This window comes from Lolium perenne, chromosome 4, assembly GCF_019359855.2.
Source record: "Lolium perenne isolate Kyuss_39 chromosome 4, Kyuss_2.0, whole genome shotgun sequence".
Classification (NCBI taxonomy): domain Eukaryota; kingdom Viridiplantae; phylum Streptophyta; class Magnoliopsida; order Poales; family Poaceae; genus Lolium; species Lolium perenne.
In genome coordinates, this window is record NC_067247.2 from 290,444,578 (window position 1) to 290,459,719 (window position 15,142).

The 15,142-nt window shown below is 43.2% G+C and overlaps 1 protein-coding gene across 2 annotated transcripts; it reads left to right on the plus strand.

The window, feature by feature from the left end:
* Positions 1-6,322: 6,322 nt before the first annotated feature.
* On the plus strand, positions 6,323-14,700 carry LOC127295749 (U2 small nuclear ribonucleoprotein B''). Of its 2 annotated transcripts, none has more exons than XM_051325739.1 (5): positions 6,323-6,493; positions 7,007-7,179; positions 7,750-7,843; positions 8,758-8,834; positions 14,261-14,700. In XM_051325739.1, exons 1-5 carry the CDS (start codon positions 6,421-6,423, stop codon positions 14,534-14,536), a joined length of 693 nt encoding a protein of 230 aa, XP_051181699.1. In that variant the 5' UTR covers positions 6,323-6,420; the 3' UTR covers positions 14,537-14,700. The 2 variants fall into 2 exon arrangements, with proteins under 2 accessions (XP_051181699.1, XP_051181701.1); XM_051325741.2 differs by having other exon boundaries at positions 8,761-8,834.
* The last annotated feature ends 442 nt before the right edge of the window (positions 14,701-15,142 follow it).

A 15,142-nucleotide genomic window follows, 5' to 3' on the forward strand; every position in this document is an offset into this window, starting at 1 on the left:
AGAAGAACAATATCGAGATACGGCAACAGAAAATAAGATTAAGGCATATAAGCAATCAACAGTGTGGCCCGGAAAACAAATGCACTGGCCGGTTTGTTTTTTTTCGTAGTAATCAAAGTTCTTGCTACAGTAAGCATGCTGCAAGCTTACAAGAAAGATAGAGCTGTCGCCTCAGTAATCATGGCACAGCAACACAAAATGGATACACTATGAAGTAAAGTAGAAGTAAAATAAGATTCTCAGCGTCAGAAAGAATTCACACAATTTTGTAAAATAAGTATGAAAATTATTCCATGAATTCAAACTCCATTTTTTAGGGGGTTTGAGTGAGACCATTTTGAATGCATGTTTCATATAATAAATCCTTGAAAAATATTACAGTAGTAAGGACACAATCTGACCTGTGGCAAAAAGTTGGACCCTAACTAGTCAGGACACAATCAGGCCAATCCTTTTTGGGATTCTTGTAAAAAAAACAATGAACCTATGGATGCAAAAAAAACATGTTTTAGGGTTTGTAAAATTCTCAAAAAATCACGCACATATATATTGAGATGAAACTCAACAAAATATTTTTTTAAAAATAATATGATAATTTGAAAAGAATCATAAAAATGTGCTACAAATTATGTTCAAAACTTACGCGGTAGCACTCTTATTTTTCCAGGTTTTGTGCGAAGTTATAGAAAGCGAGTTCGATTGCACGTTTGTTTCAAAACCGGTTCCATCGGATCACAGGGTGGTATGATTACTAAGATTTTCAGAACAAGTATGGTAATGTCGTGAAAATCCGACCAAATAACTCCACCTCATTTCATATCTCATTCCATGAGACCATACCTAGCCATGCGAAGCCCGGCCCGAAATTCCCAGGCTTGGGCCAGCCCGAGGATGCCTATGGGTCGGGCCTGGGCCAAAGATTTAGGCCTGATGGTCGGGCATGGGCTTGAGAAATGTGTCAAATAGTGAGGAGGCCTAGTCTGAGGTTCGAGGCTTGACAGGTATATGCTGTGATGGTCCGGGCTTGTGCCAAAATGTTAGGCCCGGCTCGGCCTAACAATGCCCAGGTATATGAGACTGAGGATTATCTTAGTTCTCAATTAATTCATAAACCATAGGACTGTGTCATGATTTGTGCTAGGCATGAGTTGCAACATAGGTTGTAAATGTAATTTTTTCAGTTGCACATGAGGTTGCAACTAAGATTTTACTACTTACTTACACGTACATTATGATCACATCACCTGAGTGTGAACTAATTTGATTATAAAAAAATAGTCAAACCCTAAATTTATATAGTACTTCCTCCATCCCAAAATGTAAGGCGGTTAGGATTGGTCAAAAGTCAAATCTTACTAATTTTGATTAAATATTTAGGAAATAATATTTACATCAATAATACCAAAAGGGCATATTAAGAAAATAAACTTTACGATGAATCTGTTGATGTTGATTCAGTATTGTAAATGTTCATATTTTTGTATATAAACTTCATCAAACTTAAAAAAAACGTTGTCTTTTGACTAATTTTTAGAGGCCTTACATTTTGGGACGGAGGGAGTATAATAAAAGGATGAGCTCATGGTTGGATCGTTCTATAACTTATGAAGATACAACCTAACGTATACTTCATCTCGCCAAACAAGGTGAAAAGAAGCACACGACCAAAGTTTCAGCTCTACTTGAGTGTATATTTGATCTTGTTCTCGGCATTTTCACATTGCAGAGCTTCTTTTTTTTTTTGGATCTCTCCTGATTTCATCATGCATGAAATCATTCTCTTCACATTACATGCCTAGGACTTTTGATGTTTGAAAAAGGAAAACAAAGACACAGGAGCAGCAGCCATTGAACGACCTGCTAGCATACATCCGAGGATCGGTCCAACTCCAGGCACCCGAGCAAGGCAGCTACTCTATCGGGTTTGGAAGTCATGGACGGACGAAGGATGCCTGCAAGTATCTCAAGAGACTTTTTTTATGCTAGTCTGGAATCCAGCTGGTGGATGGCTTCAGCTGTAAGTTTGGGTTTGCCTTTTGTGGTGTGTGGGAGAGGTTGACCGCCAACTGAGACGGCCAGAGGTCGTAATCCTCTCCTTGCATTGCATGGCTCCCGCGCTCTAGAAGGCGTTTTGACCCGACCGTGTGATACGTAGGCCAGTTGACCCCTACCAGTCCACACCGTGCGTGCAAAGCTGCGGGCGAGCAACACTCGTGCGGTCAAACTAGCGCCATCCTAGCGATTTTGTGATCGACACTTTCCACTTTTAAGACACGCACGTACGCTTTAATTTGCTTTGACTCAGCCCAAAAGCCCTTGAATTTTTTTTTTTTCATCTACTCCTGAAAGAGTATTTTTTATATGAAAGCTTGTGAAAACTATGGATTTATTTATATGAATATAGTGTATATTATAACAGCAAATAATGAGAAATATATTGGTTTATCCTGATAAGAAAATGGACTCATATCACGCTCCAATTCGAGAGCAATGGTGCGACGTGATCTGGGCGACCTGTTCAGATCGGGATGCCCGGGGTTTTTTTTATGGAAATAATAATAATAAAATTTGTCAGGCCCCACACATTATCCACCCTCGCAAATTAGGTATGCGTACCGCAGGAGCACTGCGTGTATGTTCGTGTGACATAGAAGTCGAAAAGAAGATGTTCTTAGCTCTCTTAGCATAACTACGGCCATGCTATACAAAGTCAAAGGTGAATTACGAATCATAGCGAGCTCCCCTTTCAATGATGTGGTGGTGAACCTCTCATGCATCGTCTTCAGTGTTTCCGAACCGCGCGAGAAGGTTTCCCATCACGTCTCACCAAATAATGTAGTAAGTTCTCCATTTCAAAAATTACGTCAAATGAAAGCTCGGGTTTTAGCACATTGAGAGAACGAGTTTCCAACCATTGATTTTTATATGGAGGTAGACGGAAACTGTGAGACTAGACCTCTCGACACGTCGAAAGTCTTGGATGTGTTCGCTCTAAAGAACGCCCCCCCTCCATATTTGGGCCCTTTTTCTTTTTTAATAACATCCACACATGGACAATTTTTTATAGGCTGCATCGGTAAATTAATTCACACAAAATTTAAAAGGTTCGATCTTGAGCCACCGCCGGTACGATTGTTCTGCAACCCTTGATCCCCAGTGCTTCGTAGGTCTAGACGTCTAGTGGGTTGAGTTGTTTGGTGTGGGTGTTGGCTCGTTCCGAGCTTGTACATTATTGTAAAAACTCTCTTTTCTATCAATGCATCGAAACACAAAGCTTTTGCGTTTTCGTGATTTTTTTTAGAAGGTTGGCATGTTTTCCAAATTAACCTTTGAGTGACTTTCAAGGTGCCTGACAAGAACAAACACTATTGTTTTGACAGCGTTCGTCAGTCACATACTCACATCAGGGTTTTGGGTTTGGTACATTGATTGGAGTAATTAATTAGCTAATTAATTAGGGTGGGGGGGGGGGGGGGGGGAGACAAGTCCGCGTTCTATTATGTCAGTGAGATGTTTCCTGCAGGGCCACTGTGAACCTAACACTCCAATTCTGAACCTAACATGGAGCAGAAACGCACATATATACTCAAAATAACATGAAATAATGGAAGAGTAAGTACGCAGAGTCAAATATATAAATCGCGGCATTATCCTGGCTATAAACTGCTTGCCACTGGACCAACTTGCCGAGTCGCAAGGGTGTCGTTTTGCTGCAACTGGAAGTAGCCAAGCCCAAGATCATGGGCGACAAAATGGCTCCGACAGCTAAACGCAGCAAGTTAAACAGCAACTTTTGTGTCAGATTGCTAAGCACAGCAACTTGGGCACCGAAATGGTGCGATGGAAAGGGGATCCGCACGAGCGCCACCACCTGGAAATCAATGCGTAGATCGATAATAATGTAGACTTTGGCTCCCAGAAACGATGAGGTTTGCACAGCAGCTTGATGCGATGATCTGTGTTGTATACGTGTGACAGATACCCAACCTAGCTCAGGAGGGGATTAGTTTATCTCTTGCCGCGATTCCGGCCGGCGGAAAGCGACGATCCAGCAGCTCTCGATCGCACGGATCCGCGATGGAAGAAAAGCTTCCGGGAAGACGACGACGACGGATCGCCAGTGCCAAGTGCCATTTTCCAGCTCCAGGGTGAGTACAGCGTCAGATGATGGAGAGAGTTTAGCTGGAAATCGACAGTAGTTAATCAGCACGAAAGCCCTGCAGGCTGCAGGTATTATTCTGCATGCACTCGCACACGTTCACGCTTCAGCAAGTGCAAAATGCTCCTGTCAATTTCTATTCACAGCTGTTTGCTAGCGACTGTTGGAAATTTTGCTGCCTTTTCCTTCCAAGAGAAAAGTGTTGCGGTCAGCAAGATCTTTCTTTTGAAACTGTGCATTAGCCAGAATATTGGCAAAGTAATACAACTTGATTAGTTCTTCTCACGTTTGGGAGGCTCATTTGATGGACAGGAGATTGCTTAGGGTAGTGAGGTTTACCTGGTCTTTGCAAGAACCAGTGAACCACTAACTCCCCCCTTTAGAATTTTTCAAAAATTGGAGGAACTAAAACGAGTCCTCGGAAGGTGTCAATAAAAAAAAAAGAGTCCTCGGGTAGTTAAAAAATGGAAATGAAAAGAATCCGAGATAAAAGTTTGTAATGGACCAAGTAAAGCACTACTGTAGAGATCTTTTTGAAAACTTATTTTAACGAGGAAGGAACATTTTTGGGCGCACCTACACATCGCCTGTTAGCGCGCAATTCCTATATGCCGACCAGGTCGGTACCTGCACCGCGCCGCACACCCCCGCGCGCGGTGTGGGCCGGCCCGGTTAGGCGTTTTTTCCTGTTTCTTTCTTTCTTTTTTCTTTTTTCTTTTTTCTTTTCTGTTTTCTGTTTTTTTTCTTTTATGTTTTCTTTTTCACTGTTTCTTTTTTTCTCACGTTTTATTTTATGTTTAAAAATAATTTTCGAAAATTATAAAATTTGAAAAATGTTCAAGTTTTGAATTTTTGTTGAACGAATTTCGAAATTTGAACAAATTTTTAATCTTGAACGAATTTTGAAATTTGAACAAATTTTAAGTTTTGAATGATTTTTAAAATTTGAACGAATTTCGAATTTGAACAAATTTCTAATCTTGAACGAATTTCCAAATTTCAGAAGAATTTTGAATTTTGAACAAAAAAATTCGAACGGTTTTTGAAATTTGAACAAATTTTAATCTTGAACGAATTTCCAAATTTCGGAATAATTTTGAATTTTGAACAAAATTAAATCAAAATCTGAACATTTTTAATTTCCAAAATTTCGAATCTGAACAGATTTTAAAATTTTGTTCTACGATTTTTTTAAGTTAGATATTAAAAAAAAATTAACAAAAAAGAAACAGCAAAAAAAAGAAAAAAAACGTACCTACTACTAATGGGCCGCGGTCCAACCAACCGGCCTGGTCGGTGAGGTGTGCGGTGGCCCGTACACACCGACCAGGTCGGTGTACAGCACCACCCCTGTTAGCGTGCGTTTGTACGCATCCCACGGGTGGTTCTTCAATTTGGGCTTGGCCCATCTCGTTCGTGCCTGAATTCCGTCCGTACGAATGAATCAAAGCACGTATACACTTGATTCAGATTCAAAATTTGCTTAGATTCACAACATTTAAAAATTTGCTCCAAAGATTTTCAGATTCAAAAATTGCTTACAGTCGAAATTTGCTTAACTTTGAATTTTGCTTGAATTTAAAATTTGCTCAAATTTAAATTTGCTTAACTTTAAAATTTGCTGAAGCAACTTTAAAATTTAGTCCAGTTTAAAAAATTCGCTTAACTTTGAAATTTGCTATAATATAAAATGTGTTCAAAAACAGAAAAAACCAAAAAATCGAAAGGAAAAACAGAAAAACAGAAAAACGAAAAAAACGAAGAAAATCGAAAGGAAAACCCAAAACCGAAGAAAATCGGAAATCCAGAAAAAAACTGGACAGGAAAAGACCAGAAGAAGCGCTCTGCAATGAAAGTACAGACAACCACCTATTGGGCCGGGCCAAAACGTGATCGCACGTGGGCGTAGCATATTAACGCGCGCACTGAAGCGATGAGTAGGTTTTGCCAACATTTTTAGGCAAAGGATGACCAATAAGGTACTTCGGTCCACGGCCCACGGCCCACATGTTAGCAACTGTATATTCGCCAAAAAATAAATAGCCACTGTATGACGCTGAGCCCATAAAATCCATAAAGCCTATCTACCCTCTCGTACCGACTTCGAGGCCAGATCCAGATGCGATAAGCGGAAGAGCGAGCCGAGAAATCAGAAACCCAAACATCGCGCACAGCGGCTACCGTTTCCCGGCCCGAAAACAGCAAGGTCTCACCCTCCTCCTCGGCTTCGGCGGGCGGCGGCGGCGACAACGGCGGTGGCCATGCTGTCCGGCGACGTTCCCCCGAACCAGACCATATACATCAGGAACCTCGAAGAGAAGATCAAGAAAGAAGGTACGGCTTCTTGACCTGCTCAGCGCGCCCGCCCGCGGGTTAAATCCTTCCCAAAACCCTAGCCTCCCGATCCGGCCCGTTGCTAGTTTCCGCTTCGCTGCTGGGTTCGGCGAACTCTCCGCTACGCCCTCTCGACAACAGTATCTGAAAATCTGTCCGTAGGAGCTGTCTGAACTGCCAGATTTTTTCTGGTTTTGTTTCACGCTTTTGCTCAAAATCATGTTAGGCTAAATTCTTAGGAGAATCGCTCTCCCGGAAGGCTGGTTGGAGACTATTTTATAGGCGAAAAATATTCGTAGCAGTTTACAGAGCACGCTCGTCATCTCCAAGCGAGCAACTGCCATATTTGTCCAAATCAAATGTTTGCATAGACCATTGTTCTATGTTGCTAGGTTGTAGTATACTGATCATTTCAAAAAAAAAAAAAGAGAGGGTGTAGTATACTGATGAACCATTTTGATTCGCCATTTTGCTCGTTTCATGCTGTAATGTGCGCTGATCTTTTTCTTGCAGAGTTGAAGAGGTCACTCTATGCCTTGTGCTCTCAGTATGGGAAGATACTGGATATCGTGGCCTTAAAGACTCCTAAGCTGAGGGGGCAAGCGTGGGTGGCATTCAGCGAAATCACATCTGCGACCAATGCTTTCCGTGGCCTGCGGGATTTTGATTTTTACGGCAAAAGCATGGTGAACCATCTTCGCTCTAGCCGATTGTTTCCAACTGTCTTGTTTCACCTTTTATTCTCCATGTTTTCTTCTTTACATATAAGAAGCATGGTGGGTATGGTCTGTCTGAGTTAAGCAACATATTTCTGATTCTTAAGGTGACAGTTAAGTGTTCCTCTAGTGCCTAGATTTGCATTAGCACAACATTTCTGTTCTGTTTGCAATCTGCAGAGGCTTGCCCTTGTGTCCTACACTCAGTTTTTTGCCCAACTGGCACACTTAGGGTGAGATTTAGGTTGCCACAAGAAGTTATGTCACTTGCCTAAGGTTGGCTATAGCAGAATTAGACGACATTAATGAACCAGACACGCTTTAAAAGAGACAGCCTAGCAGCCTTTGACTTTTACAATGTTTAGTCTGTTACTCCCTTTTGAATCTATTGTTTATTGGTTAACTGTCTAATTGCAAATGTGCCTTTTCTCTTAGCTAGTCATTGCATCACTACACAAATAAAAAATGTCAGTGTTAAAAGTGCTGCCCTGTCACATACCTAGACTGAGTCCAACTTACTTCTTTCCCTTCCCTTCACAGGTAGTACAATATGCAAAAACAAAATCTGATGTTTTTGCAAAAGCCGATGGTTCTTATGCCCCTAAAGAGAAAAGGAAGAAGCAAGAGGAGAAAGGTAATTACAATTGCATATCTTATATTTGGGTCTATGGTCCTTAGGGATATGCTGGGTTAGTACAGGAGTGGAGCGAAAATGATAAGAAATTGTAATACCGGCGTTCACACTAGCATGCTTTTCTGTTTCCAAAATCAGTGACTGCACTGTTTGAGTATTCAACTACTAAATAGGTGCTATGGAGATTATACTGAATTTTTTTTCTCACCCTGAGATTAGACTGAATTTTATTTAGCCCTCTTTCATTAGGGAAAACTATAATAGCTCAATTATCAAAGTCTAGGTTTGTTTAACTATGAAGTTTGAAGCTGTCCTTAGAACCCAGAGTTATTAAAATTGGTGCAAATAACCCCCTTCTGCCCTTGTCCTGGGTGACTTTTGCTGCATGGCATGCTACTAATGAATTGACCGAATATGACTTCAGAAACTCCACTTATTTATCGGTTCCTAGGTACAAAAAAGTCATCTTCAATTTGCCAAGGTAGGAAAATAAGACAAAATAACCTTCCACCTCACCACCCCTCCCCTCCCCCCAAATCTCGATGTGGTCAATCTTTTTGGTGAATCAACCACAATGCCGGCTCCTGCTTCTGCCCACCATTCCCTCCATCCTAAATATTTAGTGCTAGATACATGCATATCTAGACAAAACCGAGTCAAATAATTTGGGACAGGGAATATTAAATTATTAATCTCTAATATAAAACATGTACTGCTGACATTCATGCTATGTAAGCACAGTTGTATCTGCCAGGCGATGCCACCTTAGTCAAAAGCACCGATGTAAAATTATAATGAGATTACTTGGGTAGTTTAATGGGCATAATTTGAGCTTTTTCAGCAAGTTACTGTTTGGAGTGGTAAACGATTGTGTATTTATATATTTTCCATTTACCTCTTATTCCTTTTTTTAGCAGCTGAGAAAAAACGACGAACTGAAGATGCGCAACAACCTGGTCCTAACGCTCCTGTTGCCCCAAGCAATGGAACTGTAAGTTCTCGGTTTGAAAACCACACTTCTTATTATTTAACCATAATGTTTGTTGTATTGCCTGTGCAACAATAGGCATTGTATGGCAAAATTTTACATATTGTGCCTTCTTGTGAATTATAGTGATGCATTTGTCTATGTAGTATTTTGTACTTACAACAACAACCAACAACAACAACCAAGCCTTTCAGTCCCAAACAAGTTGGGGTAGGCTAGAGTTGAAACCCATAAGATCTCGAAGCCAACTCATGGTTCCGGAACGTGGATAGCTAACTTCCACGCACCCCTATCCATGGCTAAATCTTTGTCGATGTTCCAAACCTCCAGTCTCTCTTAACAGACTCCTCTCATGTCAAGTTTGGTCTACCATGACCCCTCTTAACATTCTCAGCACGCTTTATCCGTCCGCTATGCACTGGCGCTTCCGGAGGCCTCCGTTGGATATGTCCAAACCATCTGAGACGATGTTGGACCAGCTTCTCTTCAATCGGTGCTACCCCAACTCTCTCCCGTATATCGTCGTTCCGTACCCGATCCTTTCTTGTGTGGCCACATATCCATCTCAACATGCGCATCTCTGCTACACTTAACTGTTGGATATGTCGTCTCTTCGTTGGCCAACACTCAGCGCCATACAACATCGCAGGTCGGATAGCTGTCCTATAAAACCTACCTTTTAGCTTTTGTGGCACTCTCTTGTCACAGAGTACGCCAGAAGCTTGGCGCCACTTCATCCAACCAGCCTTGATTCGGTGGCCCACATCTTCATCGATATCGCCATCCTTCTGCAACATGGACCCCAAATATCGAAAAGTGTCTCTCTCCGTACCACCTGCCCATCAAGGCTAACCTCTCCCTCCTCGTGCCTAGTAGAACTGAAACTGCACCTCATGTATTCAGTTTTAGTTCTACTAAGCCTAAAACCTTTCGATTCGAGAGTTCGCCTCCACAACTCTTAACTTTCTATTAACCCCCGTTCGGCTATCATCGACTAACACCACATCATCCGCAAAGAGCATACACCATGGGATATCTCCTTGTATATCTCTTGTGACCTCATCCATCACCAAATCAAAAAGATAAGGGCTCAAAGCTGACCCTTGGTGTAGCCCTATTCTAATTGGAAAGTCATCCGTGTCGCCATCGCTTGTTCGAACACTTGTCACAACATTATCATACATATCCTTGATGAGGGTAATGTACTTTATTGGGACTTTGTGTTTCTCCAAGGCCCACCACATGACATTCCGAGGTATCTTATCATAGGCCTTCTCCAAATCAATGAACACCATATGAAGGTCCTTCTTTTGCTCCCTGTATCTCTCCATCAGCTGTCGTACCAAGAAGATGGCTTCCATGGTAGACCTCCCAGGCATGAAACCAAATTGGTTTTTGGTCACGCTTGTCAACCTTCTTAAGCGGTGCTCAATGACTCTCTCCCATAGCTTCATAGTATGGCTCATCAGCTTGATTCCACGGTAATTAGTACAACTTTGAACATCCCCCTTGTTCTTGAAGATTGGTACTAAAATACTCCCCCTCCATTCTTCGGGCATCTTGTTTGACCGAAAAATGAGGTTGAAAAGGTTAGTTAGCCATACTATCGCTACGTCTCCAAGGCCTCTCCACGCCTCGATGGGGATACCATCAGGACCCATCGCCTTGCCTCCTTTCATCCTCCTTAACGCCTCCTTAACCTCAGACTCCTGGATACGTCGCACAAAGCACATGCTAGTATCATCAAAGGAGTCGTCTAGCTCAATGGTAGAGCTCTCAACCTCTCCATTGTAAAGGTTGTCAAAGTACTCCCGCCATCTACGCTTGATCGCCTCTTCCTTCACAAGAAGCTGATCCTCTAAGTCCTTGATGCATTTGACTTCGTTGACATCCCTCGTTTTCCTCTCCCTAAACTTGGCCATCTTATAGATGTCCCTTTCGCCTTCCTTCGTGTTTAGACGTTGGTAGAGGTCCTCATACGCCCGACCCCTTGCTTCACTCACCGCCCGCTTTGCAGCCTTTTTCGCCACCTTGTACTTCTCCATGTTAGCCGCACTCCTGTCTAGATATAGGCATCTGAAACAGTCCTTTTTCTCCCTAATAACCTTCTGGGCCTCATCGGTCCACCATCAGGTATCCTTAGCTTCCCTTCTACTTCCCTTAGTCACCCCAAACTCCTCTACAGCGACCTTCCGCAAGCAGGTCGCCATACTCGTCCACATCATGTTTGCATCGCCTCCTTCCTCCCAAGGGCCCTCCTTAATAACCCTCTCCCTGAAAGCCTGGGATGCCTCACCCTTGAGCTTCCACCACTTTGTTCTAGCAACTTTGGCGCGCTTACCCCGCTCGACACGGATCCTAAAGCTGGACACGGATCCTAAAGCGAAAATCAGCAACCACCAGCTTATGTTGAGGGACACCACTCTCTCCAGGTATCACCTTACAGTCAATGCAGGCGCGTCTGTCTTCTCTTCTAGAGAGGACAAAATCAATCTGGCTAGAGTGTAGACCACTACTGAACGTCACTAGATGGGATTCTCTCTTCCTAAAGAGGGTGTTAGCTACGACCATGTCATAGGCTAGAGCGAAGCTCAGGACGTCTTCTCCTTCTTGGTTCCTGATGCCATAGCCAAAGCCCCCATGCACCCTTTCAAAACCTGTGTTAGATGTACCCACATGGCCATTGAGATCTCCTCCTATGAAGAGCTTCTCACTAATAGGTACCCTCCTAACCAAGTCCTCCAGGCCTTCCCAGAACTCCCTCTTGGTGCTCTCATTGTGGCCTACTTGTGGGGCATACGCGCTGATAACATTGAGGACTAAGTCCCCAACAGCCAGCTTGACAAGGATCATCCGGTCCCCTTGCCTCTTGACGTCCACAACTCCATCCCTCAGGCTTTTATTGACCAAGATGCCTACTCCATTTTTGTTTGAAGTTGTCCCCGTGTACCACAACTTGAAACCGGTATCCTCCACCTCCTTCGCCTTCTGTCCCTTCCATTTGGTCTCTTGGACACATAGGACATCAACACGCCTCCTCATCGCTGTATCAACTAACTCCCGTAACTTACCCGTCAGGGACCCTACGTTCCAGCTACCTAAGCGTATCCTCCTAGGCTCGGCTAACTTCCTTACCCTCCGCACTCGTCGAGTCAAATGCGGTGACCCTTGCTCATTTTTCACTACACCGGGGCGTCGGTGCAGCGCGCCACTAAGGATGCGGCGACCCGACCCTTGCTCACTTATCACCGTATCCAGATCAAGATACGGCGCGCCACCAAGGGGGTGACGGCCCGGCCCTTGCCCATTTGACACCACACCCGGGTTCCGATGTGGCGCGTCGCTCAGAGGGTTACGCCCCAACGAGGTTCCTTTGGGTTTCATCTCCATAAGAGTGGCTGGGTTTTTTACGTTGGCTCGCCTCGCCTATCACAACCCTCCTCCGTTACCCGGGCTTGGGACCGGCTATGTTGAGACAACATAGGCGGAGTTCTATGTAGTATTTTGTACTTGCCACAAAAAAAATGCTGTCTTCATGCCAACCTTTTTTTTTGATGTAAAAAAATATGTTTCTGTTGTCACTTTTGTCCTTTTTTCTATTATTTTTCACTTGTAGCATCTGAATGATCTAGTCACTTGAACTACCATTACGCTGACAGTGTATTCTAAAATTTGCATGCAAGCAAAATTAAACTACACCCAAAACATTTCCAATTTGGTTGTGTTTGGTTGCACAGAATTAGGCCTAGAATTAGGGAATTGGAATTTAGGCCATTAATTTAGGCGTTTGGGTGTGTCTGGAATTAAGGACTAGAAACTGGAGGCAATTCCACACCATACCCGCAAGGACTAGTTTTCTACAGCCCCGTGGGAGCTCCGTATTAGCCTGGAATTTGCGTGGCGAGCAAACCTGAACTGGTAGGCCAGGCCGAGGCTTCGTCTTCTCGAAACACGCCTGAGGTCCTCCTTGCAGCCATCAATCTGCCTCCCGAGCTCCCGCGAGTCGCCGTCGGCGCGCCTTGCCCTCTGCCCTCTCTTCCTACTCCGGCATCCCCGCCCTACTCCGCCCTTCTCTCGATGAGCAGCAACATCGTCATCCCCGATGTTGCCCTGCCCTAACCCTTGCTCGAGCAGGGGACTGGGAATCGGCGCGGGATGCGGTGGTGGTCCTCGCCCCGCTGGCCTCTCCCCTTCCACTCACCCTGCTGGCCTGATCCCAACGATCACCCGGATGGCCTCACCTGTCCCGCCGGCAATGTCTATTTCTCTGTTTTTGTACTTCTCTGTATAGTACATGCATGGCTGGTGTAATTTTTTTTTCAGGAATTAATAAGGCTAAGTCCAAGGCTAAATGTTTGTTTCTGTGAATTTTCTTGTGATACATATATGCTTTTGAATATACACAAGTTTATATTGTCTAAACTCAACAAAACATCAAATTCCATGATTTGTACATCCAAACATGAATTGTAATGGAGGTAGGCCCTTTGATTTCAACAACAAATTTTAAGCGCACCCAAACAACAGAATTTGAATTGGAGTCAATTCATTTCCATCTTGGATTTGGAATTTCCAGTCCAATTCAATTCCATATCTAATTCACGCATCCAAACATAGCGAGATCAATTCTAGCTCTTCAGACTTCATTCTTATTATTGCTAACTAAGTTCTGGCCTCACCAAAATGTTTTTTTGAAAATATATGGCCCTAACAGTTTGTAGTTGTTGAGCTGCAAGTTGGTCTGTTGGTCCTTTTATTTTATTCTGTTCTGTTTCACTAGGCCCTGCTTGAAAGCGCTCTTCTTCAGCATAGAATTTTCTTGAATACTGTACTTTGCTTGTTTGTAATTGTCAATTTTCACAGGTTATTTTGGGCTTCTGCCTCCATTTTCTTTCCTTTTCAAAGTGTAACAATACCCATTAAAACGACACTAGTATACTCTTAATTCAGCTGGTCGGTCTAGTTGAGTCATGGATGATGAAGAAACTATTGTTGTCTGTCCCATTAAATTGGAATATTGTCCAAGTGTCTGCGAGTTTGATCATAGTCTTGTGATACCTTGTGTTCACAATATTTAATTAGGTATATTAGCTCACCAGTATCCTGAGAACTCTGCCTTTACTGATCTCCCTCACCTAACTCAAAAGATATCAAACTGTCTTAACTGTTCCTAGTCTTGACAAGCCTCATACTGTCTTTCCATGACGTGGGTTAAATTGGGGAGTAGTTAGTACGATATCATATCTTCCTATTAACCTATTTCCTCAAGATGCAACATCACCTTCACGGATGATATATTGTAAACAAAATCAAGTACTAGTTAGTCTACTTACTATATCCACATTATCATTTTATATGCTCAACTATTATGCAACTTTGAGTTACTTTTTGAACTAGTAATTTAGTTTGCTTTGCCTACCTTTGTGCAGGGTGATCAATCTTCTCGTTCTGCCAAGCCTCCCCAAGAGCCACCAAACAATATCCTCTTCATCCAGAACTGTCCTGACCAGACGTCGAGCATGATGCTGGAGGTCCTGTTCCAGCAGTACCCTGGTTTCCGGGAGGTTCGGATGATCGAGGCCAGGCCAGGCATTGCTTTTGTGGAGTTCGATGACGAGAACCAGTCCATGGTCGCGATGCAAGCACTCCAGGGGTTCAGGATGAGCCCAGAGAACCCAATTGCTATATCATACGCCAAAAAATGATGATGATCCATGGGATCCCCAAACTATCCGAAAAAACTGTAGCTGTAAGATTTTTCCCACCCTAAGCTTTCAAGCTGCTGTATTAGCGTTCTAACCCTGTATTTCCTGGAAGTCATCTTCACTTGTTGAAGAAGTTAAAGCCTTTGCTACCTGGTTTGGCTCTACGTCTTTTGTGCGGACCCTGTTATTGTTGTTGTCAAGTCTGGTATCGTGGCCTATGTAGGCTTCATGATCTGTTATCTATCTACAGAGGTAGGAGGAAGTTAGATGACATGGTCACTCGCTTAAAAGCAAAGAGAAAATCATCATATTCCTCCTGCCTCTAATCTTTGGTCAGAGATGAACGCGGAGGTGTATATCCTGAAATAAATTATTGCTAAAATGACGAGTGTCACGTCAAGTAGTTGCCTGCATGATGCCATATTGTTGAACCAGTATTTTAGTGGTGGACGGTAGGTTTGGTGGCCTGTTTTTTGTTTAATGGGAGGCGTGCAGCCGGATTGTACCTCTACTATTTGGCAATTATGGGATTGTTGTTGCCTTCGTGGCCCTCAAATTAGGTGCGTATCTTCCCATTCTCACGTCTATGAGTAGCTTTGAAGCCGA